At 41.3% G+C, this 27967-nt stretch overlaps 3 protein-coding genes across 4 annotated transcripts in view; all 3 read right to left on the minus strand.

Moving 5' to 3' along the window:
- Positions 1-2408, minus strand: part of srrm3 (serine/arginine repetitive matrix 3) — a 72229-nt gene extending 69821 nt beyond the window's left edge. Inside the window, exon 1 of one of the 2 annotated variants that reach the window (XM_071460353.1) lies at positions 2224-2408. The gene's annotated coding sequence lies outside the window, so the exon portion shown is untranslated. The remainder of the gene's footprint in view (positions 1-2223) is intronic. The other variant, XM_071460354.1, reaches the window with a different exon arrangement.
- A 649-nt stretch (positions 2409-3057) lies between these two features.
- LOC139607471 (carbohydrate-responsive element-binding protein) lies at positions 3058-23332 on the minus strand. Its single transcript, XM_071460352.1, has 17 exons — positions 22807-23332; positions 21105-21211; positions 20781-20863; positions 20535-20624; positions 19824-19865; positions 15462-15636; positions 13834-13914; positions 10364-10515; positions 9632-10247; positions 9444-9517; positions 8201-8471; positions 6916-7031; positions 6592-6714; positions 6246-6373; positions 5655-5778; positions 3869-3998; positions 3058-3771 (listed from the first exon to the last, which is right to left on the minus strand). The coding sequence occupies exons 1-17, from the start codon at positions 23151-23153 to the stop codon at positions 3617-3619; spliced, it is 2814 nt and encodes a 937-aa protein (XP_071316453.1). The 5' UTR covers positions 23154-23332; the 3' UTR covers positions 3058-3616.
- A 1422-nt stretch (positions 23333-24754) lies between these two features.
- c1qbp (complement component 1, q subcomponent binding protein) lies at positions 24755-27923 on the minus strand. Its single transcript, XM_071461119.1, has 6 exons — positions 26998-27923; positions 26335-26485; positions 26143-26233; positions 25928-26023; positions 25671-25796; positions 24755-25576 (listed from the first exon to the last, which is right to left on the minus strand). The coding sequence occupies exons 1-6, from the start codon at positions 27248-27250 to the stop codon at positions 25427-25429; spliced, it is 867 nt and encodes a 288-aa protein (XP_071317220.1). The 5' UTR covers positions 27251-27923; the 3' UTR covers positions 24755-25426.
- Positions 27924-27967: the final 44 nt, after the last annotated feature.

A 27967-nucleotide genomic window follows, 5' to 3' on the forward strand; every position in this document is an offset into this window, starting at 1 on the left:
GTGATGCTCCAGTCCCAGGCAGCTGAGTCTTTGGTCAGAGCCGTCACTGTCCTGTCACTCACACGGCTCCTGCTGACGCCTCCTTTTTAACCGAGCAGCTTGTCACAAACTGAGCTCTGACCACTGCTTCGTGGGGAGTTCATAAGAACCGAGCCAAGCAGTCATTTGCTACGTCGGCATGGACCGCGTGAGGCATTTGAATGAATTTTGTCACACCGCTGTCTATCATAGACTAATTTGAAGAAGCATAATGAACGGTGAGTTTTTCTCATAAATTAGAGCTGCAGCTAAAAATTATTTCCATTATCGATTAATCTGCTGATTATTTTCTCTTTTAATCAGTTAATCATTTGGTTTATACATCATCGCAAAATAGTGAGATTTCCATCACAATTCCCCAAAACTCAAGGTGATGTCTTCAAAATTTCTAGTTCTGTCTGGCAAACTCCAACATCCACACATATTTTATTTACAGTTTTATAAAACAGAGAAAAACAGAAAATCACATTTGAGAAGCTGGAAACATCAAACGACTGAAATGATAAATTAATTATCAAAGAATTGCTGATTAATTTTTTGTCAGTCAAGGATTTATTGACTAATAATTTTAGCTCTAGCATCATCATTTTGTGTCACAACATAATATTTAGTGAAAATATTAGGAGACAGGTCAGCAATACAAATATCACTTTACTTTCCCTAAAGGGATTTACTGTGTATTATAAGATATAATGCATTTTTTTTTTTACCTCCTGCATCATTACTTCTGTAAGATGCAAATACTATATTTCATATATAATATTTCACGTGTGTTTACACAACCTGGAAATACTGCAGAAACCACTGTGAAACCTTAAAATGTGATCTACATGTTTATGATTCTACCTTTGAGAACAGCATTAATCTGAGGATGCAACTAACAGACTCCTTAATTATCAGTTAATCTGCCTATTATGTTCTTGATTAATTACTAAATTTATTCAGTATCTTCTAATGACTTGTTCTGTCCAAATTACAGTTCACAATCACGGATGACAAAAACAAATGAAAAATCAAATCCTCACATTTCAGAAGCTGGAACCAGCAAATGTTTGGCTTTTTTTTTTTTTTTTCGTTTAAAATGTTTGTCTGAAATCATCACCAGATTATGAAATTAGTTTCTCATAAATTTTCTGTCTGTTCAATTAATCAGCTAATTGCTGCAGCTCCACATTTATCCCTATAAGATCTGTTCTTTTACTTCATCCAGAAGCTGTCAGTCTAACATTTCCTCAGTGCACACTGTTGTGCATCAGGAAATATTTGTGAGCAGTTCACAGTCTGCTCGGCTACCAGCACTGGATGAGAGGACTCACAAAATGTTAATAAAGTGCTACCAAGTGAAGCCTGTCAGCTGCCTCAGTTATAAACAGAGGATCAACTTCCCAGTTCCCCAGCGCCGGTGAGTCAATAAAAAAGCGGGTGTGAGTGTAGTGTAATTTTAAAGGATTTACTTTTCGTGCCTTTTAAAGGACAAACGCGGCCTCAATGATACAAAACAGGACAGGACCACACAACTCTTCAGGCTCTGTCCATTATAACAACAACTCACAAAGTGTTCAGCACAAAGGAACTAACGATCCAGCTCTAAACCAAAGTCCGTTCAAATTTCTGCCTCTTTTAGCAGGTCTCGTTTCATATAATGCACAGCCACACGCCAGACAAAGCTCGGTGTGCGTTATTATATTCACCGCCCTGTGTGTCGCTGGGTAATTCCGCAAATGACCACGGTGTGTAAACTGGGTGGAGGCTGGTTTCACCACACGATACGCCCTTCAGTTCACAACAGCAGCAGCGCTCTCACAGTGACGGAGATGTGAAATGCCCCGCGGCTAACGCTGGGGCAAACGAAGAAACGGCAGCTGCCGGCCGGGCTGCAGCGACGGGTACCGACGAGTTAAAAAACACCACCATCTGCAAAGCGAGAGGAGGCTGCCCAGCAAAAACACGGTCCCCGACCTGCTCTGTGGCCGAGGTGCCCCTCTGTATCTGTAGCGAGCGACCCCCGGGGTGGGAAAAGAGGCGCAAACAGCAGAGGAAGGAAACGTAAACACGGACTCTTCACGGTTTAAGAGTATTTACGGAGCAGGAGGGGAAGCGGGGCTTGCTCCTCTCCGGTGATGCCCGTTATTACCCCTGCCTCCACCAACTTGATCCTATCTGAGCTTCTTCGGAAACTCTTACCTTTTTCTGCAGTCCTCTGCCTCGTTGTCGTGGGCGTTTCTGGTGGGTATCGTCGGCTAGTTTTCGGTATTTTCAGTATTTGGGACCCGTGTCGGTGCTGGTGCTGATGCTGAGCTGCGTCCTCAGCTCCTCTTCGGTGTAAGCTAGCCCGCTGCCTCTGCTCGGCTTGTGGTGCTGAAGTGGACAGCGCACCGAGGAGCTCTGGGAACAAAAACCCCACAGTGCGCTTCTCCGCCGCGGCCTGCGGCTCAGCGCCCCCTGCGGGACCGGAGGAGCGGCCGCGGCACAGGGTCAGGAGCACCGGCAGAGCGCCACCTAGTGTGGTGTTTGCACTGTTTCTGTGTCAAGGACTGTGACCTAAACATGGGCCTCTGCTTGTATGGCACAACGGGTTAGCTCACTTTCTTATCTGGAAATCACATCCCTAACATGCTGCTGTCACTGAGGCCATTTTGACAGGTTCCAGCAGGAGAAGCACAGGTGTGAGTCATTTAATAATACTTCATAATTGCTGTGGCTGTCCCTCTGTCATGGTTTAGTGGCACAATAGAACTGGAGGTTTGTAAATGTTATTAGTAAAGCATCTGTGCTTGTTTCCATGTAGGTTTGTATATACAGTCATTGGTTTGTACATAATTCAGCGTTCACTGATTCTAACTTCTAAGTCAAATAACATGTTAGTTGTTAGAGTTTGGTACTAAACTGCACAACTGACCGACTGAAATGTCCAATCAAAGCAGCCATCCTTATTCACACATAATAAGTGGGTGGTAGCATATTATAATGAGCCCTGGTGGCCTGCAGACTCCACTTTGAGAGCCAATAAACTTCATATTCTAAATATTCTTTTATTTTTTCCTAATACTTGCTCTGGTGTGTGGTACCCAGTGGAGCTGAGGATATTTGTGAGTTGCATATTACATATTGCACCGAGTAAAGGTCAATAATTGAGGGCAATAATACACAGAAAAGATAACCTGAGACGTCAAAGTAATTGAGAATAAATGCAGTTGTCAACTGATGGTACCAAATTATTTAAACGGAAAATTGAGCCATTCATCATAGTCACATTCACTGACGTGTCCTTACACTCATCTGAACTTCTGCTCTGACAAAGAAAAACAATTTTGAGGCTGAGAAATACTGTAATCACAAGTACATATTACAGCTATGTTATACCTTAATCAGAATTTATGCACATCACATACGTATCCTATGATTTTTGGGTGTAGTGGAATACATTCTTTTTGCAGCTGGTGAGTTTTATTGGAATATGATTGTGACCAGAATAGTGTTGAGTCTTTTTTTTAAATCACTCCAGACTGCCTTCTGACGTGGTCTCCGTGCATGGTGTTGGACTTCAGTTAAGTTCCTCTGAGTCTGCTCTTCAGGGTCACATGGGGTGGACTGCGCCGGGCTGTAAGGAGTTGTCCGGGGCAGCAGCGGGGTCACCCTGGGTGACAGCGAGGGTGGCCTGCTCCGGCAGTAGGCTGGGGTCTGTCAGGATGGCTGTGGTGGTACTCAGGAGACGGAGTGAGCGCAGAACCACTGAGGGGACAGATAATGTGAAATGACAATGGGAAACACACAATATTATCAAACAGTGGGGAGTTGTAAAAATAAGAACCAGCTACACTGGACTCACTGGGTCTCAGGGCAGGCAGGGAGCAGTGTTGGTCCAGCCAGGACAGAGTGGATCGACACAGGTCCTCTACACTGGCAGTGGACACCATCCCGTTATAGGACTCAAACAGCGGCTCGATGATGATACTGAACTGACACTGAGCTCAGGAAAGATGTCTGTCTCATCAAACATATGACACATGAGCTCATACATTTTCTTCACCAAAGTGTTCTATAGTGTTTAAAAGATAAAGCTGGTGTTATTCTAGAGTATATCCCCCAAAAAAGAACAAAGCCGGGGCGACCCAGTAGCCAAGTGGTTGGGGCATGTACCACAAGAGGTACGCTAGATGCTCTTAGCAGGCAGTCACCGCTAGATGCTCTCTCTACCCCCTTTCCTGTCAGTCTCCACTGTCCTGTCAAATAATAAAGGCACAAAAAGCCCCCCCCCCCCCCCCCCCGCCAAAAAAAAGAACAAAGCCAAGTCCATCTCTCAATTATTTCCGACTTCACTGTCGATGGCACGCTGTCGATGGCACTCAAGCCAGAATTCATTAGCTTTTACTGCAGACATAAATATATAGTTTTAATTTTTAAAAGGCTTAGTAATTTCCTATAGCAGCTGGTCATTGCAGCTTTTAACAAATGTCACTCAAACAGAAGGAAACAGCAAATTAGTTTGGGACTATTTTCAGCTGTGAATTGATACATGCTAATGAATATTTACAGCAGCAGAAAAGTGTTTGTGTTCGGCTCAAAGTAAACTACAGTGCCCATGTTTGTGGTATTAAAGGAACATATCCAGTGCAAGTGTGGTTCAATGATGTTTGTTTAAAGATGTGTACACTGGAGCTGAAATACAGATCACGCATTGGATGCACTTACAGTACTTGTTATTGAAATCAATATATTGTCAGTTTTGGTCTTTTGTGTTACTTGTTAACAGTAAGAACAATAATAAGTGGCATTAAACTAGTGAAATAAATAAATAAAATTAGCGGACAAATATCTGGTAAAAGTTGTGATCTTGAGTCTATGCAAAGAGAAAATATCCTCATGGGAAACCTTCTTAATTAAGAATACTATCAGACCAGATAAAGATAAAAGCAATCTCTAGCGGTACCAAAGAAAATACCTTAATATTCATGGAGATGAAACACCCTCAAGGTGCTTTTATGCAACACACAAATATGATAAAATCCTTATCTTCTTATCTCGCCTGGAAGATAAGGGCAGCGGATTAGGTGATCATTAATGAGCTCATGTATTAAATTTACATACAATGCTTTTTTTTATGCAACACACAGATATTAGTTTTTTCTGTCTGATTACACTGACAGCCCCGAGATTAATTATGGACTTTTTCTGAATTAAAACTTAAACTTGTTAAACTTAAATCTGTACAAAACCCTGGTTTGGAAATTTACCCTGTGCACTGGACCAAAGACAAAATTTCAGAGGATGCTTTTCCTGCCATACTTTAAAAACACTATCCTTATCAGTATCTGTCCAGATTGGCAGAATGCTTGGTGTAATAAGCTCATTTGGATTCAAAGAAAAAGGTTTTGGGAGCAAAAAATAATTTGAAATTCCTCCAATGTTTGAAGAAGCCAACTGAGGCTGCAGCCAAATACTGTACTGAAACACGACGAACAACCCCACACAGGAATAGATGGGCACATTTAGCGCACAACACTTAATTATACTCGGCTAATTTTTTAATGCAAAGTAAGTACGTTTTTAAAATCACGTCTGTGGCAGTGTGATGTTTTAATCAACCTTTGGCAGATTTACATTCATAAGGATACGATCCAGAACTTCCAGTTCTGCAGAGTTTGTGCCTGGACGTACTCTCTGAACTTCTGCCTCATGTGGTCAAAGCGCTGCCGTGTGATGGGCACTCCGGTGGCTGGAAGCTGCTGCTGGCACGCACTGCATGGACAGAAACACTGAGTCAACAGTCCCCACACCACAACTGACAGCAAGCATTTTATAATCCATTTGTAGATCGACTGTAGTACTGTTGTACTTCAATTTACTGCAATTAGATTACAATAAGGATAAAGTTACAATATGGATCTGAGCATCTTGCAATTGATTTACCATTTACAGAAAATAGAGGACATCTCTTGAATTTCACTATCAGCTTCTTCAGCAGTAGAAGAGATTTAATTTGCCATACAATCACCTGATCACCACTTTACATTGAATAAAAATGATGCACAGGTGTGAACAAGTGTTTATCCTGCTCCACTGATGATAAAACATCTCTCTGTACTGAATACAAAGTGTTCTTCATCACTGCAGGATATCCAACCAGTCCTAGTGGAAATGCTTACACTCACACACACGCATACACACACACACACACACAGCATGTAGAAGGCTAAAGGTCTCACTTGATGGCAGAGTTGAGGATCTGGATTTCCTCTCGGAGTCTCTGAGCCTCCTCGTGCAGCTGAGCTCTCTCCTGCTGCATCTTACTGATGTACTCCGTCGTCTTCTGCAGTGTGGTGGCTTTGCTGATCTGTGCCAGCAGACAGAGGGATTACTGCGTCAGCCAAACACCACAATTATGATATATATTCCTAATAATAATAATAATGCAAGAAGGGCCCCGCATTATCATATTATCATTAATGATAATGATAATATGTGTCTTTCTGTACATTTCCATGTGAAAGACTCTGCCTCCACCTTCCAGCACATCTCTCTGTGGTGCAGCGGCACATCTTTTCACAGTACCTTTATGCTTGGCTGAGAGCTGAGTGTTGTCACAAGGTTATGTAAAGTGTCAAATCCCAGTTTGATGTTGAAACGCCTCTTCTGCTCTGCTGAGATGTGAGTTATCCTCCTGGTCTCTGTTTGCTGTAGATAACACAGCTTAGAAATGTGTTTGTCACACTGAGAGTGACCTGCTGGGTCAACAATCAGTTTTCTATACTTTTCACATATTTACATTCAACAAGGACTTTATGTATTAATATTGAAGTAAAAAAAAAAACAAAACTCAATGCCATGCTGCACTGTTTAAAACCACAGACTGAATGAGACAGTATGATGTCCTACCTTACTTGATTCTATCTTTCCATGTCCCGAGAAGCCGGACTGTGGGGACTCAGGGTTGGAGGCTTTGTCTAAAGGGTTTGGTGGTGATGTTCGGCCTGGATGTTCTGGAAAATTCACTAGAATAAACAAATATAACAACATTTACTTCAAATATTTGCAGGTAAATGTCCTTATACACAAATCACAAATTTTCATGTACTGCTAAAAAAAAAAATCTCTCCAGAACAACAATGTGATTTGGATTAAATCAATCATGTAAACTGTGGGTGTGGATGTTGACTTCTACCACAAGCTTTATTTGACATAACCTTTTTTTTTCTTTTTTTTTCCTTGATTCACTTGCAAATTATGAGAATGTGAAGAAAAAGCTCAAATCCTCGATTGGCTGAAACTTGCTATCATTTAAACTAGACACCATGCTGTGTGCTGTGTGATAATTATGCAGCTCTAAAAGTGACAAAAGGTGGTAAATGGTTTCCAGACAAGTCGCAAAGAAACAGAAAGCTTTTTTTTATTTCCCTTGAACCTCTATCAGTTGTTAAGAAAACAGAAAAAAAGCGTTTTATTTTTCTCTTAACCACTAACTACTGATATTTTACTCTTCTATTCATCTATTCATCTCTATTCATCATGTATTACCCATCTTCCCCATTAAGCTTTGGGCATTTTCCTCACCACCTCTTCAAAGCACAAAGCTTCGTATTTTCTATAAAGTACAAAGCTTTGTATTTGCTACAACACTCAATTTGAATGAATTAACTGTTCACAACTGAATATGTTCACAGTTATACCTGATTACCTTTCATTTTCTGAGCTGCACAAAAAAACAGAAGCATTGTCCTAATTAAGAAAAATGGCCTTTTAATAATACATTTAGTAATAATTATTTTCATTTATGTTATGGGACTGCCCTCTTTAAAAATGAATCATAATTAAATCTGTGGAGCTTATGTAACAACACTTATTCTTATTTTTTAAATTACTTTGAGTATAAAACAATTACTTATGTTGTCCATGTTGCACAATAAACATCTGTATTCTTGCTGCACGCCATTTATTTACATGAACAGCTGCTACAAACTCTCATGTACTGACTTTTGCCAGCACCATAGAGAGTTGGCTAAAGCACTAGGACTAGATACATGGACCATTTGTCTGCTTTCACATCACCTGGTTACTTAACATGTCAACATCCCTGAAATGTCCCACAGTGTATTTCTAGACAAGATGTGACACCTAAGTGCATTTGTAAAAAGTGATTCACTAGTGTTTGCTGAGGGTCTACCAGTTAAGGTGTTCCTGTCCGTGCCGTACAGCTGTACAGGAGATAGTTTCTCAGTCTTCGGAATGAGGAGGGTTGTGCCGGGATGTGTGGAGCCGTGGGAGAGTAGGGTCGACACTGCCAAGCCTCTGGAGGTGCTCGCTTGGGGTCCGCTGTGAGCCAGGGTGGCACTCTGGCTGTGCAGAGGCGTCAACACTGGGATCCCTGCAGGCCAGCCAGCCCCATGCTGCAGCTGCGATGAAGCTCCTCCAACGTGTGTGCTGCTGCTCGACGGCTAAACAACACACAGCCTCTGCTTAGAATGGCTTCTCACATAAAAATCATTTAATTAATACATCTTTTTGTTTTGTGTCTATAATTCTTTCACTGGAAAAAGCATTAATATTAATGATAAAGTTTGACAGAACCCTTCAGACAACTATGAGAAGACTTCATATATGTTAATGAACTACACTGTATGTTTCTGTAATTTCAGCCTGCATCCATTCAGGCTGGTTGAACAGCAGAGGTCACTGGAGCCCATTGAATCAAGTTTTTGCAATTATCAAGCTTGTTATGTTTATCTTCAACAATCTAAGTAAAGCTTTAAATTACTACCAGAAAATCAGTGCAAAGCTTTTTAAACCTGGTCTTTGCTGTCCCACAGCAAAGTCTTCTGACCTGATTCAAACCTCACGTATAGCGAGATCTAGATCCCTGTCAGACAAAATAACAACTAACTGATACCAAATAGATTTATTTAGGATGAGGGAGGGGTAGGGCTGTGGTAAAAGGACTGTCAAAAACAATCACAAATAGAGATCATTTAAAATCTATTTATATATAAATAATCTATTGTACTTATCTATATTTCACAGCTACAGAAATAATGTGTCATTTTCTGTTTTGTGAAGTTTGGGGTCCTAGAGACTCCAGATCCTCTTTAACAGTTCAAACAATATACCTAACTTTTTTAACTGTTCTATAGTTAATGATGTTTCCTGATTTGATGACAATTGCTCATAAACATGATGATGCCTGCAGCTGTAGCTTCATATTTACTGTTCAGACATGAGAGTGGTATCAGTCTTCTCCTATAACTCTTTACAAGAAAGCAAACATCCCAAAACGTCAAACTATTATTTAAAGTTAAAACCATGTGTTTAAGTAAATCAGTTATTCATTGTTGTGATGCTGTGCCAGAACAGTTACTGTATCAACACTTGTTATTATATTATAGTATTGTTAAACTAAAGGACAGACTCACCGCAGAGCTGGGAGATGTTGACCTCTGACCTTTGGTTGACCCTAGAGTAGTATCAAATCCCAGTGTTGGCTTTCCTGAAAGCACAAAAAACAATAGTCTTTTTTTCTGACCCCTCTCATTTCTTCTGATTAATAACTGATGTTATTATGTTATTATTATGGACAGAACGAGGGAGAGAACTGACTCACGTTCGCGGGCGCTGGAGGAGAGCAGTTTAGCAAGGCAGCTGGTGGATGTTGGGGCAGTGGGCTGGGGGCCAGACAGAGCTACAGAGGCACTAACTGTCCTCACCCCTCCTGTCTTCTGCTTGTGTTTCCCTCTGACCCCCGTGACAGCCACCTGCTCCGGGACTGAGAAGCAGTGGGGCGCGGTGACAGAGGGCAGCGTTGCCTGGACGAGGTCGGACACGGCAGCAGGGTAACTGAGAGAGTGGAAGGGAATCTGGGGGTACGTGTCCCCTGTGTGCGGGAAGCCGTGAGCCTGGTGCACAGAGCCCTGGGACCCCACGGTGGAGGCGGTGTGGGTAATGACAGTGGAGGTCACGCTGGTCGTTGTGTAGTAACCGAGCTTGGGGCATGGCAGCGGGTAGAGAAAAGGAACACTAGCAGAGGCCGGCTGCTCGATGCCGGTGGTGGTGAATGCTACGGAAACGGGTGGATCAGGGAACGACTGATGTCCATATGGCATGGCTCCTGATATGATGCTGGATGTGTGGTATTCACTGCAGTCCTGGCCTGGCCTGGTCTGGTCTGGCCGGGGATTGGATGAGGAGGGCTGAGGCAAACTGTCAGATGACAGATTGGGCTGGAAAAGAAAGTTTCAGTCTATTTTACTGATTAAAAAATAGTGCTATTAGCTGCTAATGAAACTCTTCAGCAGCGATACATCTTACAAGCAGCAGCTGTTAGCAGCAGCAGTACCTGAGCCAGCTGGCTGTCGATAAGTAGCTGAGGAGCTGTTACCACGGGGGAGGGGACTGGAGCGAACACCGTGCTGGATGAGCTCTCAAAATAACCACAGTCAGGAAAACCAGTCTCCTCTGAGGGCTGGCCCCTGTAGTTCATAAAGACATCTGAGAAAACCACACACACTGTTAATCAAACTGTTGGTAAGAAAGACACTCGGAGCACAGCTGGAGGGATGGAAATTACTAAAGGTCTCAGACTTTATGGGGAGTCCTGGTGTGAGTTTGAGCCGACACAACAAAATATTCCTTCTAACATGAAAAGTAAAAGTACGATGACATCACCTCACAAGATACTGGAAATCTACTTCCTTTCTCTTATATAACCAATTTATATTATCATTCAGATGTAAATCTCTCGTCATAAATCAAAAGTTACAAAAACAAGAAAAGGCCATGAAAATGTTTACATTGGAATTAACTCATAAATATATTCACATTGCTTTTTTGCTAAGGTACAACAGAGCCCTGCTTTTACTGGGCTCTGTTGAAATCATGTAATCTATTGCAGTAGTTCCCAAAGTGCGGTTTGGGGACTCCCTGAGGTCCTTGAAGGGGTCCCTTGTGGTTCCCAGCAAAAAGGGGAATCATTTATTTTCACTATTGTTCCATCCGGAAGTAACACAATGACAGAATGTACGACTGTTTTGTTTATGGGTTTCAAACACTTGGGGGGTCTGTGGTCTAATTTGTGTCAGTTTAGGGTCCTTGATGTGAAAAAGTTTGAGAACCACTGATCCACTGTATGTTCTCCAGAAGAACCTGTGCAGTGACCAAGTGACATTCACTACGAACATTAGATTGAAATTTTATAATTACAGTCATTTAACTTCAGAGTAAAAACAATGGTCAGGAGTCAAGTGTGCAGAGACTAGAAATAAAATACACTAAAATAACTGCTGTGGATGAACACTAGATCCAAAGCCTACTGGAGTTTTTTTTTTTCAGAATTAATCTTAACTTCAGTCTTTTGAAGAATTCTGTTGTCAAATCAAAGCTGATTATCAAATGCAGTAAAGTTCTTAAAAAAACTATTACTGTCAGTCTGCAGTTTAATATCATCATTGCTTCATTTTAGAAATTTAAACAACAAAACAGAGAATAATAGCACTGAGTCAAGACATCACAACAAGTCACCCTCCTATCTCCCGTGGAGCTCGCTGTATGTGCTGGACACTCACAGTATTTGCTTTTATATCTGCCAGGTCACATATTTTTGGAGCCACGCTGCTGACTGACTGTGGCAGGCTGCCATCTGTGATTAAAAACAGTCTTTCCACATCTGACGTTACTCAGTGTAAACCAAGTTTTGACCAGCTGACCAGAAAAATGCTAACTCACTTGCTTCAATCAATGAGAAATTGATCCAATCTTTCTGGAACCGAACACCGACCACGAACATGGACAGTATTCAGAATCCAGCACGAGACAAGCATTGTAAACACTGCACAACGTGTTGCACAATCTGCAAATACATACCAGTGTGTCTGTGTTTTCATCTCAGTAAGGAGAAACTAGTGGCACAGCGTGCTGACGAGTGATCAGACCAGTGATCTGTTTTTCCATTTAAGAGGAGCACTGAGGAAGACTCTGAATACATTTGATTCATGGCAGTGTCACTCTGACAGACACTCACCAGCTCCCCAGACCTTGTGACCAAACAAGAGGCAGACAGCTGATCCCTCAGGACACTGCCAATGTTGTGTCCTGAAGTTACACACACGCGCACACACACACACTTATTACAACAGTGGGCAGCAGGTTGTTTGTGAGTTACAAAGGCTGACTTGTAGCCAGAGGGCTGCTGGATTGCTTCACTAAAAGTAGCACACAGGCCAAAACAACCGCAGTCATTGTGCCCCTGAGCAAGGAACTAAACTCCAACCTGCTTCCTCCCTCCTGCACGGAGCTCGTCTGCCGTCTGTGTCTCGCTGCAGGCTAGCTGTTTGCTCTCAAGACGAACAGCCCCAGGCAAAAAACTCCCTGCCTCTCCTCTCCTTAGTATTATCCCTGTTAATACTTGTTGATACGTCTGAGGGAGGAATCAACAAGTATTAAAACTTATTCAGATTTGCTCAGCATTTTCTCAAGGACTTACTTTACATAGATGTTTACTTAACCCTGCACTGACTGATAGTTTTGCCCCCTGGTGGCAGCAGAAACAAAATGTAAACAAAACACTCAGATGTTATCACCTTTAAGTTGTTGCGTTAGCTAACAGCTGCCTATTCAGACATCCAGCAGATACAAAGCAACATTAGCATTGATCTGTAGTTGCATTTCTACCCAGCTGAAGAATGCTAGTCCAATATTCACTCTCCTTTTAGCTCTGTTTTTGGTCACCACCAACTCCTGAGGGAAATTTCCGCTAAGTGTTCCACTGCGTGCACCAGCTAGTTGCTAAATATGTTGTTTGCTGCTGAGCAGGCAGTGTACAGTGAGTTGTTAGTATTTTTTGCTGCCTGCTGCGGCTAAAAACAATGCTATGAGATGAGGGCCCAAAAACCAAGACAATAAGCTGAGAGTCACTATGAAACTCAGAAGAGGGGAACTGCATCATTATTAGTTAATTCTCTGTGGGTTTACCACTGCAAGCAACCCCTTTCATATGACACATTGTCATTTGATGCATTGTTAATACAAAAATATTGATAACAATCACTTGAATCAATAATCATATTCACTTGCAGGAATCTGTGTTCAGGTTAAAACCAAAAACTTTCAGCAAACTAAGTCAGGCTACGTTTCTTCTGTAGGACTTTAAACAAACCTCATCCAGAGGTCGTCTTGGAGAAGGAAACTCCACCATCTCCCAGCCCGTCGCTCTGCTTTATCCACTGCCTTATAGGTGGTTTCAGAGCCAAGTGTCATGGTTGAATACATCCTCTTCCACTTCCCCATTCTCCCAGCTCAAACCTGCCTTTGACCCCCCTTTAACCTCTGACGACCAAATAATAAACTGCAGACACAGCACATAAACAAAGGAGTGTCTTTCAAGAACAGATTTTTTTGATGCAACGCCCACAGGAGACATATAAAAATACAATATAAGAAATATCTTATGAAGTCATTTACTTTGATTTAAAGGTTTAATACCAGAATAAAATTCTCTTAATTTTGACTTTTTTGCAGTATGAGTGGGAAAAAAAAGAAAAAGTCCCTAGAGTTGTGGCTCTGCGTAAAGTCACAATATTTGAGTCTTTCAGTTCAAATGTTTTCTATGTGCTATAAAATATATTGATAATATATTACACTGAATCAAGTGCACATGTATCACACTGTTATCAAATAATTAACTATGCTGGACAAAGATGAGCAGCTGAAACCTGAAGATAAGAAGCTAAGTCAATGGGAAATATTGATCTGCTGCCATACAATGACAGACAGAAAGACAGACGGACGGACGGACGGACAGGTAGAGAGTACCTGGTATATCCATGAAATCCTCCAAATTGGGCTGCAGCGGAGTCAGGCCTGGCTGGATTATATCAGCATTGCTAGTGTACGCTGAGGAGGAAGAGAACACAATAAAGATACGAGTGAGTGCATCCGTCAGTGCGCCTTGCTGTGTGCGTGTTTTTTGAGAGGTCATCTTTCATCACTGGGAATTTCCTTATTTGTAGGGTGGGTTCCTCTGGCTGACTTGCTGAACCACGTGACCATCAGCTGTAGCAAGTGATGAAAATGTGGCACACAAGACCTTAAATCCCCTGAAAAAGTCTTTTCTATGAGATTAAAGGCTCATTCAGTTTCTTGCTGAGAGTTCAATGATTGAAACCGCTCCATTTAATGTCGATTGTGTTGAAATAGACTCTGTTTGTTCATCATTATAACATAGATGATCTGATCATATTCAAAGACTAATTAATACATAAATGTAAATAATTCGAAAAGGGTTCACTCACTTTTTCCTGCCAGTGTAAATCTACAACCAACAGCTGGTTAGCATAGCTTAATTAGCATAAAGACAGGAAGTGGAGAGAAACAGATGGACTAGTCTTCCTACCAGTGCCTCTAAAGATCACAAATTATTAATCCATACAAAAATTAATGTGTAAAAACAAAAATTAGTAGTATCATGGGAAGTTATTTGTGGCCTATTTGTTGGCTATGTGTTGACAGTGACTTCCTGGAGTCGTGGTGAGGTTATCAGCTAACAGTAGTCACTACAACCGGCTGGGAGATTGTCTTAAGCTTTCTTTGAGCTTGCTGCTGGTAGGTGGAGATTGTTGGACTGTTTCCCCTCCGTTCCCAGTCTCTCTGCTAAACTAAGATAACCTCTCCTGCCTGTAATCTTATATCGAATGGACAGATATGACAGTGGTATCGATTATCTCCACAAGAAAACAAATAAGTCTATTTCCCTAAATGACAACCGTTCCTTAAAAAAGTCATGACTAAATAAGCAACAACCCAGTTCATAGCTATTAAAAAAATCCATGGCTGTTATTTATTAAATCTTCAGGACTGTACTGGTGCGATTTGATCAAATTTGATTTAGAAAAACACAAACCCAGGGAAAAACCCACAATACAGATGTGTATCATGGGAAAAACACATAACTGTTCACACTTGGGCAGAAAATGTTCTTCATGTGAAACCCCATTGTTTATGATGAGACACTGAAATTTGGAAAACTGGTTTTCAGGAGATTTAAAACATTACGTATGACATATAACCAAAGACCAACTTATTATATTAGATAATATATTATATTCACACATATACAGCTGACCTGTCCTTAAGTTTATCCTATAGGCTCCTGCTCAATGCAGAGATAGTGTAAAGCTGACTTTATGAATTTTGAATGAATTTGATAAAAAAGAATGAAAATAAAATACAGTAGGTAGGTACAGATTAATCTACAGCCAAACTATGCATCCACATGATAAATGAAGACATGTTTTTATTTTGTCATGCAGCCCAGAGGTCACCAGTTGTTCATTCTTACCATCAATCATTTTTAATAATTTGATGCTGCATTTCTGATTTGAGATCAGTGCAAATTCACAGCTGAAAGTCAATCTGCCAACTTCAGAGTGTGGACTACTCACTGTTGTGTCGGTCAGTGGCCCAGGGACACGGCTTCTGCGTCATGGTGAACAGGGTGTCGGAGATGTCGGACAGAAGGCAGTCCAGGTCAAACATGTGGGCCTCCCCCGGTGCAGCTTCAGGCTGCTGGTACATCTGATTGGACCATTTCTCCAGCTTGGCCTGGCAGATCTGACCCTGGAGCGTATCAGCCAGAGATCAAAACATTTTACAGGACCAACTTCTATGAAGTGACATACTGAGTCAATCTCTGATCTAGCCGTTGGAGGGCTCCCTACAAACAGGACTGAAAAGGCCTGAATGTGAAATGATGCGTTGACAGCATTTGGTTCTCCTCACCTGTATACGTCCAGTGTTTAGAGTTCTATAGAAACACCACCAAAAATGCTACATAATATGCTAGTCATGTGCAAAATTAATGGATCCCTTAAAAATACAACTCACTAAAATACAAATATCAAAACAACTAACAAACAAATTACACCCACTTACACATAAATAAAATTACACAGCCATTATAGCTCCTCCATTATCATATCACGACAGCCAGAAACATAATGTCAAAGTTTTCCAAGTGTCCATTCTCATCTTGAAACCCAGTAAAAAAAAACTCACAGAACCTGAAGCTCTAGCCCCTGGTCTTTTCCCTCTGTTTGAGATGCTTTGCTTCACCCTGATCCTCTTGTCTTCACCCTCCACTTCCTCGTCTGAGGCCACATTTATAGGGAAGCCCAGATTGAGCCGGAAACTGTTTTCATTACGTCTAAGCATACGACATGCCCCCTTGTAATTTATTTATTTACTTCTCCATTTGTTTTCTTTGAGGAAGACTATAACTGAGTACAAGGAGAAATGAGGTAAGATTGTTGTGTGCATATGCGCGCGCGTGTGTGTGAGTGTGTGTGTGTGTGTGTGTGTGTGTGTGTGTGTGGTTACAGTGCATGATGAAAAAGCACTTTGACATATTGTTCAAAAACACTAGCCCCTTACAGGTTATCATTATGCCGGCTTTGTTCACTTCGTTATTTTGATGTCTCATCATTTCAATAAGAGCAGCAGCCTTTTGTCCCTGACCTAATTCTAGCAGTCACATTCACGTGCAGGCAAACAGGAAGACCTGAGGCCCGAACAACACAAACTGCTGTTGCCTTGCTGAAGAAAAAAATATACATGCATATGAGGCCTCCAAATTTCTCACTTCCGATGGGCATCATTTACCTTTTTCGAGGGCTTTCCTGCAACGAGATGGCTCATTGCATTAAATTTAATGATTTAATGTGAGATGAGATGACAGTGACAAGATGAAATTAAAGGTCCCATATTTGACACTTTTCCAGTGTTTTATTTTCAGTGTTGACATCCATAAGAAGACACCTCAGTGTAGTTTTACATCTCCTCTCTCAGGTTTCTCGTGGAGCTCTAGTAACAACAGGTCAGAGAGCCAATCAGAAGAGAAGCTCTGGGCCTCTCTTCTGATCAAATAAAAATATAGCAGATTTCAGGTGAACACTCACAGAAACCAAATCCTGCAAGGTTGGATGGTGGGGCCAGGTGGGCGGGGCTTGGGGCAGGGCTGAGAGCTGACAGCTCCTTTTAAGGCTCAGTCTCTGAATATGTTTATTTCTCTTTGGACTGAGCTTTGATACTTTCACAGTATTAATATAGAACCTAGACCTTCTTTATAATCAAAAAAAGACATGTGGGGCCTTTAAATCACATAGGCAGAAATGAAATAACATGAGGTTTTAATGTCTCCACCCATCTAGACTACTGTAACGTATTATTTGATCAGACTGCCCCAGAATTCAACCATCTCCAGCTTGTACAAAGCACAGCACTGAGGGTTCTGAAGGGAACCAGGAAATATGAGAAAACTATTCTCACCCACTTGTTACCTGTCATGTTCAGAGTTGATTTTATCTTGCCCCATCCTACATCGTTGACGTTACTCCTTAGGATATTGCGTATAGTCTCAGATCTGCTGAGCAGCTATTGCTGTTGCTGCCGAGGACGAGGGCAGAACAAACAACCACAACCCTGGAGCAGCCTTCCACTGGGAACTAGACAATCAACCACAGAGTCCTCTTCTATAAATCTCTTTTAAAGACTAAACTTCATGAAAACCTTTTCATTAATGTTTTTTCTCTCTTATATTTCTTTATATGCCTATCTATCTATTTTTCTAACTTGTAAATTTAGACGTTGCGGTGGCGTTAGATGAAAGTGAGCAAAAGACCAAAGACAATATAATTCATCCTGAGGGGACATGAATGCTGCTGAGACATTTCACTCAAAACTACAAATGTCAGCATCATGCTCATGTCAGAGGAGAAGTCAGGTGGTCACTAAAGATATTAGCACACCATATACTGTATATGTGCCAGATTTTGTGCCGATCTATCTTGCAAATGTCGAGATGCACACAGTGGCCACTTTATTGAGAACCCCTGCACAGTCTATTACAATCTAATAAAACTATCATAATGCCTAATCTTTATGATGCCTATAATAGTCAGCTTTTGTTGACACTGTGTTAATTCAATTATGTTTTATCATTAAGGTCATAGATAGTGATGTTATTGTACATATACAGAGGTGTTTCTAATATATTATATTCAGTATAATATAGTAAAACACTAAATTTCACTATGAACTCAGCAATAAATAGATAATAGAATGTACACTTCACACTTTTCCATCAATGTCGCCAGAAACTGGACATTATAAACATAAAGATTCAATCCATGCCAGAGCTTTTATAATGAATTTCAACTGATTGCACAGGTGTCCCTAATAAAGTGGCCACTGAGTGTACACTGTGCAAATACAACCGACAGTGACCTGCTGGTGGCACCAGATAAAAAGTCAGGGGATCTGTATTCATCCCCCGTGAACCATGAATGTCTGGACAAAATATCCTGACAACACAACCAAGAGTTGTTGAGATATTTCAGTCTGGATCAATGAGGTGGATCGACCCTTCAGCCAACACTGGCATCAACAGAGCCGTGCTGCTAACCTGGCTACAAACCAATAGTAATATTCCATCATTATCAAAGTACAAACTTCTCATTGGTTGCTCAGTCCACTCCCCCTGTGAAGCACAGCTTTCCTGCTCAGGCCTTTATTTATGACTTGATTCAGCAGCCTGGCAGGACTTTGTTTCACTCTTAAAATGACTGACCGAGTGAGAATATGAGGACTGACAGTGTAATTTGTTATGTAATAGAGTCTATAATAGATTTGCACACAAAATGTTTTTGTAATATGATTCCTGGTGTGAGTTGATGAAGCTGCACAAATCCGACTGTTAAAGATTCTATGAGAATAAGACTGATGCTAAAATTATATAGCCAGTTAAATTTCAAATGAGTCTTTGAGAGCTGGAAACTGTTATCAAGTATATCATATAAGCAAACATTACAACAACAACCTGTTACTGAGGTTGTTGTTTTTCAGCCACAATAATCTGTCAAAGGCGAGATAACACTTTGGGAACAACGAGCATAAAAAGCTGGTTTAGTGATCTTTGACCTGTCAGCTAGGTGCTGATATGTGTCCTTTTAAGTCTCACACACTACAGTAAACAATCTGCCCTACAGACAGACACTCAGATACAGTCTTATCATCGCAGTGGTCTACAGTTTGACCTCAGTTAAAGTGTGAGCTTCCAGTGACACAGAAAATCTGAATAAAACAGATTAATGGTGATGACAAAGGTGAAAGATGGGATAGTGGGACGGTCTGTGAATACTATCATGAATGAGGTGCTTCCCCAGAGTCTCTTCTTCTCTTTGCCTTTCTCCTCTTCCCCTGATCTTTTGTTTGTTTCTGCTACTGTGACGTCATGCTCGCTGTTGGAAGTAGGTCAGATTTGATTAAATGACATTAAATTCTGCAGCTATTTCACTTGAATAAGGATAAAGCCTGAAGAGATGTTAGAAGTATTGTCGCCACAGGCCGCATGCGTCAGTTGCCCACAAAAGTTGTTCTGCACATTTGATTTGTTTTTTTGTTTTTTTGTTTTTTTCATCCTCTCTCCCTCTCTAGTTAACCAGGGGAGGCTACATCTACGTGCTAAAAATAGCCACTTGGAGGACTTTGATGATGTTGAACAGCATTCAGAAGTAAACAATGCTACCAGGTCACCACCAACACAACACACACACACACACGCACACACACACACACACACACACAGAGGGCTGGGTCAATTAGCCAACTTCAGTGTTCAAGAGTCAAAATCAATGTTTCTCTTCATTAGTGTGTTTCTAAACCACACAGAAAGAGACAGACATTATATTAATAATATAATATAATATAATATAATATAATATAATATAAGCAGGACTGTTTTTTCCTACCTCTTGTAGCATTGATAGAATATCATCTTTCTTTTTCTGAAGCTGAAAAGAACAAAGAGAAACAGTTTGATCTGAAAATAAGTAAGGTAAAGAGTCGTGCTAGCAGCAGGTACTGTTTACCATGTTCTCCATTTTAATTCAGTGTTTTAGCATGCTAACATTTGATACTTAGCACATAAAAAATCAGCACAAACGCAAAGTGCAGCCGAGGCTGATGATGTCATTAGTTTTGCAGGTATTTGATCATAAACCAAAATATTTGATAATTTATCCTGAGGGGAGCATGAGTGTTTGTACCAAATCTGGTCCAAATTTCACAGCAATCCATCTAAAATAGTTACTGAGACATTACACCCAACACCATAAATGCCAACCTTGTGGTGAATCCAAAGGAATTATAAACTAGGATAAGATAAAACAGGATATATCATCAGGTATCCAATAATGTCTGTTCAAAGTTTTGTCCTAATTCATTTGGGAGATGTAGAAAGGATAAGTGAAAATTTGGCGCTATAGGAAAATCTTCAAAGGCCGTAGGCTTTATTGTCTGGGGACCTTGAATGTCTGTATCAGGTTTTATGTCAATCCAACCAATAGGTGTTGAGACATTTCAGTTTGGACCAACCATGTCCATCCACAGAGCTGCACTGCTAGCATGGTTAAAATATACAAGCAATGAAAGCGTGTGCTGTTTAAAAACTGAGCTCTCACCCTCTTCTTATAGTAAATCCTCCACTTGTGATACTCCTTGATCACCACCTCAATCCTTCTCTTCCAGTAGCTGCCCTCTAATACAATCGCCTGTTGACACAAAGCAGGAATCCAAAGCATGAGACAAATCACACACACGTCATCTTAACTCAGTAATACAGACAACAATATGTCATTAGGTGTCAGGTAAATTTGAAATAATGGGTGGTTCTTTGATTAAAAATGAATTTAACACAAATGACTCACTTCAGGCTTTCGATGAGCATCAGCCTCTGAGCCCTCCAGTGGGGTGACAAACCCACACACTGAGTTCTTCCTCTTCTCCACATCTAAACACAGCAGGCACAGAGCAACAAAATCAACAGCTACATAGCTGTTTGTACTGAAAAAAAAGGCTTTGGATTTACTCTGCTGCCTTCATGAAGGCAGCTACAAAAAGTAAAGTCCTGTTCAACTCTTCATTTATGTTTGGTCACTTAGTTTATTATTCCAGTTTCTCGCTGCATTTCCCAGTAATGCCCTTCTTCATCCTGAGTGGAGAGATGTGAGTGAGAGGAGCGGTGGACTCACACTGAATGAACCAAGCTCTCCAGATGGCATTGTTCAGACGGATCTTATCCCTCCACAGCAGCCGCAGACCCTTAAAAGACTTCCACTTTGGTGAGACTATCTTACCACTGCAACAGAAAAGAAGCAATCGGTTTGAAACTGTGTTGTCAAAATGTAAATATATATGATTTGTTTATGAAAGATGGGGAATGTTTAATGCACTGGTTTTTTTTCTTATGTTAAAAACAAGGCAGACAGAAGTGACAAGATACACAAGGAACCAGAGGAAAAAACAATCAGTGGGCTCACTGCCACCTCTGCTGGAAACCTGTCCTGATTTTGACTAATGGTGCCCAATCAGCTTATTCACTGCCTGACTGTTTGCGCTTTTTCCCCGTGCCCCTCAGCCTGCTGAGTGCTGAGAAGAGGCCTCACAATGTGAAGTGTTTGGGGAGTTGCTAGGAAGCCAGAGGGAATTATTTTCAACATGCTTTTAATGGAGTGACATCGCTGCATGTCAGACACCCCACGACAGCAGCGACAGCACATTACTGAGAACACCTGTCAGGAGAACACCTCATTAACAGCAGTCTGGTTAATGACAAATAGCTGTTCACACCTACCTACCTGCTCCATATAACGCTCTGTATACAGTAGGCTACATGAGAAGCTCTTGGGTTGATCAAAAAAAAAAACAACTCTTTGCTGCAATGACATATACTTTAAATTTTTCATGTCATTAATGTAGAAGTCCTTAAGCTAAATGTTGGTGTTGTGGTCTGATTTTACTGGTAACTGTCGTTCCCTCAGGGCTTATTGTGCAACAGTCACAAAACTATATTAAAAACAAATACAAAACTGGCACAAAGGGAATCATAGGGAAAACATTTTCTTTGGGTCAAAGGTTGATGGCAACTCTTTAAAACAGATGTTTTCTCAAGCACACGGAGAAGATGTTCCTGCAGGAGCAGGTGTTTCCTTTGTGAGGTTTGCTCCAGAAATCTGTGATTTTGTCTTGACACAAATCAAAACAAGGCATGAGCTACAGCCCTGATGTCAAACACCAGCTTAACATCACTTGTTTTTCGAGGAATAAAGCTAAACTGTAAATTAGCATGTTATATCTTTCCATTTAGAATGTGCAATCACATGCATTAAGAAAGGTTTATCCTGAAACCAGCGCTGTGTTCAGTCAAAGCAACGCTTTAAATAAATCAGGGGCATCATTTCAGGATCTTCTCTCCTTTCCCTCAGTTACACTGTAATCTGTCCTGCGCAGCCAACTGGAATCAAAGTCCAGTCTTCAGTGAAGACTTTCCAAGCTGTTGCACAAGAGTCTGCAAAACGGCTCTTTTCAACACATCCACTCATTAACAAAACCTTAACTTCACCTCAACAGTTTTAAAAGCTGAAACCTGTTGAAACATTTGCCAGTAGTTTAACATGGAGCTCTCTCTGTCTCAAAAATACATGCAGATTATGAACAGAGGGGATCAGTGCAGGGGAAAGCACATAGTTTTATCAATTATAGGCTGCAGGCTCATTTTCCAAAATACATGCTGTGAGCTTCAAGTGCGGCTCCCAACTTGTTTACAGACATTCTCTTACAAGTGAAAAGCATTCACCAGAAGCGAAGGGGGCGGTCAAAGAGGCCGAATCTGCAAATTATAAAGCAGCTATACTGAGCAGAGGTGGGGTTTCCACTGTCTCTGACAAGACCCACCTGTAGGCCAGGGACATGCACTCAAACAGGCGGGTCAGAGTGGGGTCGATGCTCAGGCTCCCGGAGCTGAGCGGGCCGTACCGGTAAGTCTGGCACCAGGTCCTGTTCACCGTGTCAAAGTCATATCTCAGAGACCCGCCGCTTTTCCTCCTGCGCGTCACCGAGTCGCTGTGGGGCGACGACACCATGAAGTGTCCGCTGTGGATCACCTGGGCGCAGGGGAAGGAGCCGGCGGACGGCCCGGTACCGGCCACCCGAGCAGGCTCCCCCTCCGGTTCAAAGTCCGAGTCTGAGGAGTCCTGGATCTGGCTCTGTCCGGCTGAGCAAACTCCCCCTTTCCCCGCCATGCTGCGTTTTCATTCAGTATTGACTTCTCCCCCAACGCACGGTGAACTCTCCTCAGATGACTCCTCCCCTGCTTTCTTCAGATGTCCCAGTGTTTCTTCAAACGGCCGCTGCCTGCTCACATCTGGCGGCTGCTGAGGCACCACTGTCTGCCTCAACACACACCTCTCCTCACAATGTGTGCGCACTGTTGTGTAACAGCATACTATCATTGTGTCAACTGGCTCAGGACGCTAATTATTAATAGACCAATACCAGTGGGAAGAAAATCATTTTTAAATAATACAGTGAGCTTTATACAGACTATGCTATATATTAAGTCGGCCTATTTTAATTTCCAATTAAATACTCTAAAAGGGAATGGATCATTTAAAGTATGTGTAAGCTATTCCCACCTAACATACCATTTAAACATTCAATGAGCCAGATGTGCAAAATAATTGAATACATTAACTCAAATATTGTACATTTCAGACAGAAATACTGCAAACTAAACTTGGTACTCCGCTAAACTCATTTCAGAGCTGTAGGTACTTTTCTGATTAGGATTCTACATATAAAACAAATGATAAGTTCATAAAATGTGATATATTGTGATAAATTAAACTATCCAACAGTAAATATGAATATATAATCCACTGATGTATACAGTGATGTGTACAAGTTTTTGAGACTTCAAACAGTCCTGCAACAGATGGTCGGGCCCCCACAGAGACCTGGTCTCCATGTTATGGAGTCAGTCTGGAGACAGTCTCCTGTCCCTTCCTGTCATGAAGGGAACAGCTTCTGATCTAGGTTTTTTTCTGTGCACTACACTTTGGATGAAGTTAACTGATAAATAAAAACTATTCATGTATTAGTTTACAAAGCGTAGTGCCATTTAGTGCTAAAGATGTCTGCAGTGTTGTGTATTATACATGTAACACTGACTAGTTCCATGTTGCATGAGCACTGTCACAGATTATTCTTATGCACTCTTAAGTAAATTTAGATATTTTAGTAAATAAAATCTATTTAAGACTCGGCGACATCAACATGCTTAACTCTATTAACTGTTAATAACTGAAATGTTTCAGGTCGCTCAACAACTGAAGCTGTGGGGTAGATGCACAGTTGGCTATAATTCATATACTGTTACATGAAAACGTGTTAACCTGGCCACAGCTCAGTCACTTTAGGTATGATTTTTATTACTGACCTGGACATTTTATCCAATAGTAACAAGAAACTCACCTATTTTCAGAAGTCACAGAAGCTTTGACAGTTGAATGGATCAATTTTTATTTTGAGTTTTATCAAAGATTAACAGAGAAAAGGCTGCAAATTGAATATTTTTACTGGAATTGCTTAAATATCTTAACAAAGGCCAACACAGCAGATTCCCATCTTATCTGTAAACACATAGAAATAATCTTGCTCCCTTGTTTTCCTTTGGGACTTGAAACCTAGAAATGTGAAAACTGTGATGGAAAGATTCACAGAAGGTGCCGATCGGTTTCAGTAAGCTGCCTGGTTCTAATCAATGTCATGTGGCCACCTCTCCAGCGTCACTAATGGTCTGATTTACTTGGCATTAAAAAAAAAAACCCATAAAATCTTCCACTCTTATCAAACTGTTTTAATGGACATTGAACTTCCATCCTCTCAACATACAATGACATATGCCATTCAAATGCAGACTTCATGTGTTGTAGTCTGACAGAGTCAAATCAATATTGGTCAACATGAACTCCCTCAACGAGCCGGCTGGAAGTCAGACTCAGAGCAGGATTGCCAGAAGCTGTCACACACATGTAAATGAGGAGTGATTTTGTAAACCGTTTTGTTTTGGGTGTTTTTGTTTTGAATTCACATCATGACAAATTCGCCCTTTATTGCTTTAAAGGAAAGTGAACATTCATAAGTGCTGACTGGACCATACCGACACACTGCAGTTAAGACAGGACTCTAAAATTGAGGGAAATTTCTTATAATGACGGTTTCTTCACATTGTTATTACCTACGTTATTTATGGCCTTTACATATTTAATTTAACCTATCTTGTTTAAGTTACAGAAAAATAAAGTTACATTTTACCAAAGGAAACACATTTCAGCCAAGTCTTTGTGACAGTTGCTGGCAACAAGGCTCACTGTCACGGACACTATCATCAGTCTCTTTCATGTGCTGAACACATCAATCACTCAGTGCTTGCTTTAGTCTTACTGTATCATCACTTCTTCAGCTTTGTCAGGCTTTGTACTGAAGAAAAGCAAAATTTTGCTTCTATCTAACATTAGTTACACTTGACAAAGCCTTGGAGGTCTTCCAGGAATTTGATGTACTCTTGATGCTCAATGGCAGTGCTCAGCTCCGTCAGTTCATCAGCAAAGGTGTTGTCGACCCCGCGGTCAGCCAGGAAGTCCATCAAGTGGTCATACAGAGCCTGAAAAACAACACAGCAAAGATTTAGTCATCAGTTATCTCTCATCAAGTGAATCAAATACTTATTATTTTTTGTTTCCCGTCTCAAGCCTCACCCAGTCCAGAGAGTCTGTGTTGAGTGTATAGCTGGTCTCCTTCCACTCTACATCTCCCTCAGGCTGGAAGCTGACCTCACGGATGGCGAAGATGTCGCTCTCCTCCTCTCCTTCACCGTGACTCATCTACAAAGGCAAATTCAGGTTTGCATTGTTACTTCACAACTTGGCTATCTCAGAGGAAGGTCTGCTGCCGACAACATCATCACACATCTGAAGTGTTCATTTCTGTATGATTGAACGCGGTTAAAACTTACCTCATCCTCAGGAAAATGGCAGTCAAACACCAGGGAATGTTTTGCAGCCTGTTTTGTGACTTCAACAACAAAGTTGGGTGTTGACACAATTTCTGGCTGTAAAGAAAGATATTATAATTATATTTAATGGTCAAATGTGAACGTTACTAGCTATAATTAGTCCGTTTTGTATGTACATAAACAATCAGGTGAATAACTGGTTTGTTGTGGCTCACCTCTTCCTCTGCTGACTTCTGCTGACCTTGCTCTACCTCTTCCTCAAAGTTAGGAGGAATGCTGTTGTTGACGTTGAATGTGACAGAGATTCTGTGTAAAAGAGGACACATCAAAAGCTCATTTAGTTTCCACTAACCATTTTCCCTACAGTCTTTGGACAGTGGTGGCATCACCAGCTGCTGCAGCCTTACTTTTCTCCAGAAACACTTCTTGTGAGTTTAGCCTCTGTGCCGTTCATCTCCAGCTCCCATCCTCCAGACATCTTAGGGAGGGTTTTGCTTTTCTGGATCTTCCTTTCTTCTTTGATTTCATCGTTCAGGAAATCACCAAAGGCTTTGTCACCTGTTTGAAGCATAACTCGGGTTATGTGACTTGATCACAGCACACCACCACAGAGCACACATGAGGCTGCTGAACTTTAGTGAGATTTCTTTAGTTCATTTTACAGACAGAAACTGAACCACATGTTAATCACGGGATGGTGATTCACTTAGTTTTATTCAATTTCATATTCTAACACAATCCACACAAAATTAGTTCTTCGTTTTTTTTCTACTTACAATCACTGACTGAATCTGTCAAGGTGAATGCTAACTGTTTAAAGCTATAGGATGCTATCACTACCAGCTTAACTTATCACAGGCATAAGACCTTATTTAGTTGTGTTTATTGATTAAATGTATTTATAATTGAAAAAAGGGTAATATTTTATTGAACTGAGGTTTAATGTAGAAGTAAGGTCTTGTCTGTACTGCTCCACAGCTTGTTGCTCTCTCGCCATGCAGTATTACCTCACACTACTGTAGCTAGCTTAGCTTAGCTTAGCTTGCCTTGTCTTCTACATCAAACGTTACCTTCTGTGTGCAGTCCTCCACATCCACACGACACCGAGGGGTGAGACACCTTTGAACTGAACAGTTTTGGCCTGTACCCTGACGAGGCTCCGCTGCTGTTCAGCATCCACAGAGACCGGGTGAAGGGCCGAGTTGTAGCCGAACATGGAGAGCGCAGAGTCGGGCAGCTGAGCGGCAGGGCTCGGGCTGTGGACGTGGTGGCTGAGGACAAGCGGACAGCGGCTCCCACCGTGCGGACTACCGACTTTAGCATATTAGAAATATTAACGTGTGTAACGACAGAATAAATGAGTCTGACAGCACCCGCCTACCGACCGGCTCCCTGTTACTGCTGCTGGAAGATCACAGAAACACACGTGTGGAAGGACACATTGACCTATAGTAACTACGACCTTTGAACCGGAAGTAATACTTTAAAAAGCAATTAAATAAAAATATTTGACTTGTATCATTCAAATTCCCAAATACGATATAGTTTTATATCATGTGAATAATTAATCTAAACTAATAAAGAAATATATTTTAAAGAAGAAAAGAAAGATATGCGTGGCTTTATTCAGGCAGTCAAGCTGCAGTGCGGAGCTTTGACCTCAGTATCGACTAGAAGGTTACAGCTTTTACATCTGCCCATGACACAACACCGCTTTTATATGGCCCCAACATTTAATAGAAAGTAAATACAGCATCTGTCCACAAGAGACGAATAGACACGGAAGTCTACATTAGGTCAGCATCATCACAACGAGGACCTGCTGTCAATGTCTGATAATGGTCCCTGATCCACAGGACCTGCTGTACTTTCACATCCAGGACTCACATCAGTTTCTGGGCTGTAGTGGACACTGAGGGGGGAGGGTTGCAGCGGAAACTTGTGTGTCTCAGTGTAATGAGGTGAATCAGTTGCATCATTTACACATGATCGTCCTGCTGCCAGAAGATGGAGCTGTTTTCCAACAAGTAATTCAGGACT

Source organism: Trachinotus anak, unplaced genomic scaffold (assembly GCF_046630095.1).
Source record: "Trachinotus anak isolate AG129_WGS33_773 ecotype Australia unplaced genomic scaffold, CSIRO_AGI_Tana_v1 ptg000024l, whole genome shotgun sequence".
In the NCBI taxonomy this organism is placed as follows: Eukaryota; Metazoa; Chordata; class Actinopteri; order Carangiformes; family Carangidae; genus Trachinotus; species Trachinotus anak.